We start from the raw sequence: 7,418 nt of genomic DNA on the forward strand, positions 1-7,418 counted from the left end.
ACGACATTGTCCTTCCCTTTCACATGTTTTATAGTCAAATTATATTCCTGAAGCATAAGACTCCAATTAGTGAGCCTTCTGTTTTTGTTCCTAAATTTGTTCACAAATTTTAAAGGGTTGTGATCTGAATACACAACAATTGGATCAACGCTAGATGTTACATAAATTTCAAAATGTTGTAGAACTAAAACTAAAGCTAAGGCTTCCTTTTCGATTGTGCTATATTTCTTTTGATGCTCATTAAGTTTCCTAGAAAAATATGAAACTGGATGTTCAATACCTTCACTATCGTCTTGCAATAGCACTGCTCCTACTCCGAGATCGCTGGCATCCACCATTAACTTGAACCCCTTCTAAGTCAGGTGATTTCAAAATAGGATAGGTGCTTAAAATGCCTTTTAATTTATCAAAGGCTCGTTGACATGTATCGTCCCACAAGAATTTAGATTTCTCTCTTAAAAGATTAGTTAAAGGAGTTACTATTTCAGAAAACCTGGGGACAAACCTGCGATAGTAACCAGCGAGACCAACAAATTGCCTTACATTTTTCCGAGTTTTTGGAGTGGGAAAAGCTAGTACAGCTTCAATGTTCTTTTCCTTGGGTAATACTTTACCTTGTCCGACGTGATGTCCGAGGTAGATAACTTCAGCCTTTCCAAATTCGCATTTAGAAAGGTTTACTACCAAACCAGCGTCAGCAATTGCACGAAATAAGGCCCTGATTCTATCGACATGGTCTTTCCAGTTGTCACTGAAAATAATTATATCGTCCAGATAAACTACACAACCCTTCAATCCATTCGTGATCATCCACATCATTCTCTGGAAGGTACTGGCTGCGTTACGCATGCCAAAGGGCATGACTTTACATTCGAATAAACCTTCAGGTGTTATAAATGCTGATATTTCTCGTGCATTTTCAGTCAGAGGAACCTGCCAGTAACCTTTTAAAAGGTCTAACTTACTAATATACTTGGCATTACCAATCTTATCTATGCAATCTTCTATGCGAGGCAGAGGGAAACTGTCAGCAACTGTTAAGTCGTTTACTTTCCTGTAGTCAAAACACAACCTGTCTTGTCCATTTTCCTTTTTCACTAATACAACCGGGGAACTCCAAGGACTGCTACTTGGTGATATCAAGTCATTCTCCAACATATAACGGACTTCCTTTCTCACAGCTTCAGCTTTCTGTGGACTTAACCTGTAAGGGGCTTGTCTAATTGGCTGGGCATTTGGCTTTAGTACCACATTATGTTGCAAACTACGCACAAGACCAGGAGTGTCCTTAAATATTGACGGATGTTCTTTGAATAAATCCTTAATATCAGTAGCTTCCTGAGCATTCAGATGTTTAAACAAACTATCTGGGTTACACAAAATTTTAGAGTTTTCGCCATTCCATCCATATTCTTTGCTTTCCATTTCTTGTCCATTACATTCTTTAGGTACAACAGCTGAAACAGATTTAACAGTGTTAGCTCTGGAAAAATATTTCTTCATAATGTTAATATGACACAACTGATACTTTTTCCTCCTCCCTGGAATTTCCACCAAATAATCAACATCATTCAGTTTCTTCTTAACCACTGCTGGACCTACAAACTGAGCTCTGAACTGACCTGGCATAGGAAGTAACACTAGTACTTGTTCTCCTGCTTCAAAATTCCTAGCTTGAGACTTTCTATCATAATGAGTTTTCATTTTAGCCTGCGAAGTAGAGAGATTATTTTGGGCCCATTGCCAAATGCTCCTTAATTTCTCTTTGAAAGACAAAATATAATCAAGTGAATTAATTTTACCACTACCCCCTTCCCAATGTTCCCTCAATAAATCAAGAGGTCCTCTCACATTGTGTCCATAGACCATCTGAAAAGGAGAAAAACCCAGAGATTCACTAGGGGCTGATCTTAAAGCAAAAAGCAATAAAGGCAAGTCTTTATCCCATTCCTCAACATGGTCTAAACAATACTTAGTCAAAGCATTCTTCAGAGTGGAGTGAAATCTTTCAAGTATTCCCTGACTTTCGGGATGATATGAGGATGCCAAGTTGTGTTTAATGCCAAGTTCATTCATTTTAGCCTGGAACTCCCTACTAGTGAAATTAGAACCTTGATCCGACTGTATCTCCCGAGGCAAACCATAACGAGAAAAAAAGTCCATGAGATGCTTAATAACGATACCACTCTTAATGCATCTAACAGGTATTACCTCGAGAAATCTAGTGGTTCTGTCCATTATTGTTAACATGTACTGAAAACCTGTTTTGGTTTTGGGTAAAGGACCCACAATGTCAATAACAATTTGAGTGAATGGTTCTTCAACAGCTGGGATTGGAATTAAAGGCGCCTTTGTAATTTTCTGGTTGGGTTTTCCAACCATTTGGCACTGGTGACATGACTTACAATGTCTGACTACGTCTTTCTTTACAGAAGGCCAAAAAAAATTATCTTTCACTTTGGACAGCGTTTTTCGTATTCCTAAATGACCACCCCATTCACTTTCATGAGCCTCTTGCAAAATAAAATGCCTAAACTTACCAGGTACTACAATTTGTTCCCTTACCTTCCACTCTTCATCAGTAGATGCGGTCACTGGACGAATTAATCTATATAACACATCATTCTTTAATACATAACTTGCTTCACTTAAATCATCCTGTTCCTTTAGCTGCTCTGCTTCTTCATATATACTCCTCAATTCGCCATCTTCTTTTTGAGCACTAATTAGGGTTTGCCTATCTGGAAACATGCAACTAGAATCTGTAGCAAAGTCTTCAGATATATTAACCACAGACTTCAACGAAAGATTTTTTTCCTGCTTGGACTTACCTTTCTTTGTCTTAGGTTGAGTTTCGGTTTGGAAGCAGTTTTCCAAATTTATGTCAGCTTCTCCACCTTTGACTTCCTCTCTAGATTGGGCTCGGGTTACAGGAACAACAGGTTTAACATTTACCATAACACGTTCATTAACCACACTAGCCCCCTTTCGACCTTCTGATGCACAGGCTGTGCCACTACCTTGCATCACATCATTGCCTATCAACAAATCCACACCACTCACAGGCAATGCACTAACTACAGCCAGTTTCAACCTACCAGTTACCAAAGGAGATTCCAAATAAACTTCTTCCACAGGCCAAGATGTTACTGTATCTGGGAAACCCCCAAGCAACACAAAATCCTGACCTTTCCGTGAGAAATCTTTAGGGAGAGAGGTTTCCAGAATGCAGGACTGGCACGAGCCAGTATCCCGCAGCAATGCAACGATATTACCATCAGTTGCCTCAGATCCAACTTTCACTATACCTCTAAAGACAAAGTCTTCAAATTCCTTACCATAAGGCATGCTCCCACTCACCTCTCCTTCAAGACTAGAAGACACAGGCGGCACTGACCTACAATCCATCAACATAACTGGTTTAACCGACTTAGTTACTTCAGGACAATGTGACTTAACATGGCCCTTCTTACCACACTTATAACAAACAATGTCCCGGGCCTGCCTCGCACCCCTCGAAGGCGATGAAGGACTTTCTCTACCCTTTATTACTTCCACCTTTTCCTCACCTGCTTCCCAATGAGTTTTCTTCTTACCATAATGCTTGTGTGACAAAACAAACCTGTCTGCTGCCTTTGCTGCCTCATTCACATTATCAATGTTAAATTCTTCAATATGGATGCGGACATCTTTGGGAATGTTATTTTTAAAATCCTCCAACAAAACCAGTTCTCGTAACTGGGCAAATGTACTTGCCTCCTCTGCAGCCAACCACTCGTCAAGTTTAACTGCTTTCTGGCCTGCCCATTCTACAAATGTTTGATTAAACATTTTACGCCAGGATCTGAATTTCTGCCGGTAAGCTTCTGGGATTAGCCGGTATGCATTTAAAACCATTTTTTTCACAATATCATAATCGCCGGAATCTTCTGCACTTAACGCAGCATAAACTACTTGTGCCTTACCAGAGAATGCAGATTGCACTAATACAGCCCAGAGTTCCTTGGGCCAAGCTAACTGATGAGCTACTTTCTCAAAAGCAACGAAAAATTTTCCGACATCTGACTCGCTAAACTTAGGAATTAGCTTAGTTCCCCACTTATCACTGAACTTAGCTGGCACAGAAGCATTCATAGAAGTTTCATCGGACTTTGAAGACTTTAAAGTTATCTCTAACTCAAGCCTTTCTTTATCAGCTTCCATAAGCGCTCTCTTTTCAGCCAATATTGCTTTTTCTGTTTCCATTTGCTCTCTTTCAGCGTCTCTCTGCTCTGCTCGTTTAGCGCGTTCGAACTCCTGTTGCTCTTTTATGAAATATGCTAAGTCAGATCCTGACAATCCAAGTTTCTCACCAATGGCAGTTAACTCGCTTAAAGTTGACATCTTGTTAAAATGAGAAAATGCTACTTAACACGATGAACCATTAAAGTTTCCCGTCAAAAGAGAATAAAAAAAAAAAATTACTTTTCACACTACCTCACTGACCCTTTGCCATCCTGTCACGGTCGCCAATTTATGTCACGACTTAATTAATAACACTAACGTTTTATGTTAAAGCAGGTTCTTTATAATTTGCATAAAGCCGTTACATAAAAAAACAATAGTATTTTGTACAACCTTAAGTATCTTTAACAACCAGTTATAGTTCATAAACAATGATGGCAAAGGACAACGAGGGAGTATGATACAAAAAGGAAATATAAATATTTATTTACAAAAGAAAAAGAAAATAATTAAATAATATTTGGACCGAGGTAAGTTTCAGGTCACTGCAGCGTAAACTTGATGCTCCGTTGTAACGAAGTGTTGTTAATGTTAATTGCAGTTCTAAAAATGGAGGACAGTTACTAATACCAATACTTAACTTCCCGTAAAGTATCATCAACGGCGCTGCAGTTGCAGTAATAAACATGAGGGACCAGGTGATAAATCTGAATTTCCATTAGAGGCTGTCCAAGGCTGATGTCCTCTCCCGTGTTCCGTTGCAGATTAAAAGGTGCTGTAATCCTCCAGATGAAGACCAAGATTAGTATCGAGAACTTGATAAAAACACTCGATCACAGCAGCTCTTCGAAGGCAAACATCCATGCATCAGCAGCGAAAGAATGATCAAACAGGCGTGACAGTGGTATAAGGAGCTGAAGACTCAAAGACAGGCGTTGATGTCTAATAAAGGGCACTAACAGCTACACACCATTGCAGCGATCCAAGGCAAATCCACTGCTCTCAGTAGATAAGAACCTCTCAGAGGCAATCCCAACCTCTCTAGCGTTCAGAGGATCACTCACTCCAAACTTAGGCTTTTCCCGAAAAAGAAGTCTCTCTGCTTCCACGTCATCATGTAAAGGAAGAAATTGTTGGATTAGAACTACCCTCCTTAACGACTGCAAAATAAATAACAAGCAAAGAACACCCAGTTACCAACAAGCAGCAAACATACGACTGCGTGGGCAAAAAAATAAATAAATAGATAAATATATAAATGAACGAACGAAAATACTTTCGGGCGTGATATATATATATATATATATATATATATATATATATATATATATATATATATATATATATATATATATATATATATATATATATAAATACATGTTTATATATATATATAAATACATGTTTATATATATATATATATATATATATATATATATATATATATATATATATATATATATATATATACATATATATATACATATATATATATATATATATATATATATATATATATATATATATATATATATATATATATATATATATATATAATATACTGTATATATATATATATATATATATATATATATATATATATATATATATATATATATATATATATATATATATATATATATATATAATCCCCGAATGCTAGAATTTGTCCACAAAACGAAAATAATCCCCCAAATGAGCTTATTACTAAAATATAACAGATAAATATGAAGAAAAGAAATACAACATTTTTGAAAATTATATAAAATCATTGAAATCTTGATCATTAAAACTTAGGCATGGAATTGCTAAAAAAAAAAGATAGGTAAAGATGGACAGATATTTATACTAAAGAGAGTTTGGCGAGCTACATTTTTGTACTATAAGTTGAAAGCAAAAGGAAACGCTATCAATGGCATAAATGAACCTGGTAATTTCAAGATAGAAAGGCTATTTGGAAGTTGTTGGGAATGTATCGCATAGATGATAGGTAGTTGAGAGTGATGAATAAGTTTTAATGATAGAAGCGAAACAAGTTTTGGAGTATGATAATAGGAGAGTGACTGATATGTTATGTAAGGGCCACAGGTAATCTTACGTTATAAAACGTACTTTTGCCTTTGGCTGTTCAATTAAATTAATGTTGAGTAGTGCAAAAGGAGGGAAAAAGGGACGGCATATGTAGATGCAAAGTGTTATGATGTGAAAATTAGCTTATCGGATGAATATTTGATACGACACAATGTTAATGTGGTATGGCGAATAGCAACTGAAAATTATTGAGAGTAAATAATTGAGGGTAATAATGAGCAAGAATAAAGGGTAAATGGAAACCAGGATGGTTGAGAAATGAATGACAATATCAATAGTGGAAGACTGGAAAGGAATGATATGATAAAGTAAACAAAGCGTATGCATGGCATATAAAATATGAGAAATTGTGAATCACAGAAGAGGTGAAGGAAGAACAGTAACAGAATTAGTGTAAAGAATAGGTAGATGACTTGAAGTGTCTGTTGGGAACATATCAAAGCAAAATTCAACTAAATGTTCTATTGGGATTTGAAATGTGAAAAATTAGTATGAAAGAAAAATGGTTAATTGATTGATTGATTATTAGTTATCTAGCATCCTGACATCTAAGGTCATTGACGCCGATATTATTTGTTATAAACAAATGAATAAATAAGTAAATGGTAATTCTGTTTAGAGCAATAAAAGCAATAAAAAAAATACATATAAAAATTAAATAGCTTTCAGAAAACCTGCTTCTGAAATCAATTTAATACCACTCGTATGGTTCGATACATCATGTCCGAGAATTTTGGCAAGGATGACCCTGCCATTCTCTCCTCGAGCCTCAAACAGATGTCTATTTCTTTCAGCACTATAAGTTGGGCATTTGATCAACAAATGTCTCACTGTCAAGGGTACCAAACAGTAGTCGCAATGTGGTTGGTGGTGGCCATTTAGTAGAAAATCGTGTGTCAACTGAGTGCGACCAATGCGGAGACGACAAAGAGACGTCTCCCACTTTTGGGGCATCATGTTATACATCCAAGGAGATATGACATTTGTTATTTCTCTCATATTATTGACATCTAGACTATCCCAGTGCTGTTGCCAATTATTATAAAGCAATTTCTTGATGGTAGGTAGGAAATCATTACAGGGAATGGGATACATTTTTGGTA

At 36.5% G+C, this 7,418-nt stretch overlaps 1 protein-coding gene across 1 annotated transcript in view; it reads right to left on the bottom strand.

Annotated features, from left to right (window-relative positions):
- LOC137639617 (uncharacterized) overlaps positions 1–4,383 on the bottom strand; it is a 28,116-nt gene extending 23,733 nt beyond the window's left edge. The window contains exons 1-2 of the mRNA XM_068371876.1: positions 2,047–4,383; positions 315–1,869 (exon numbers count right to left, since the gene is read on the bottom strand). Coding sequence (XP_068227977.1) covers positions 315–1,869; positions 2,047–4,383 — 3,892 coding nt within the window. The remainder of the gene's footprint in view (positions 1–314; positions 1,870–2,046) is intronic.
- Positions 4,384–7,418: the final 3,035 nt, after the last annotated feature.

Source organism: Palaemon carinicauda, chromosome 4 (assembly GCF_036898095.1).
Source record: "Palaemon carinicauda isolate YSFRI2023 chromosome 4, ASM3689809v2, whole genome shotgun sequence".
Lineage (NCBI taxonomy): Eukaryota > Metazoa > Arthropoda > Malacostraca > Decapoda > Palaemonidae > Palaemon > Palaemon carinicauda.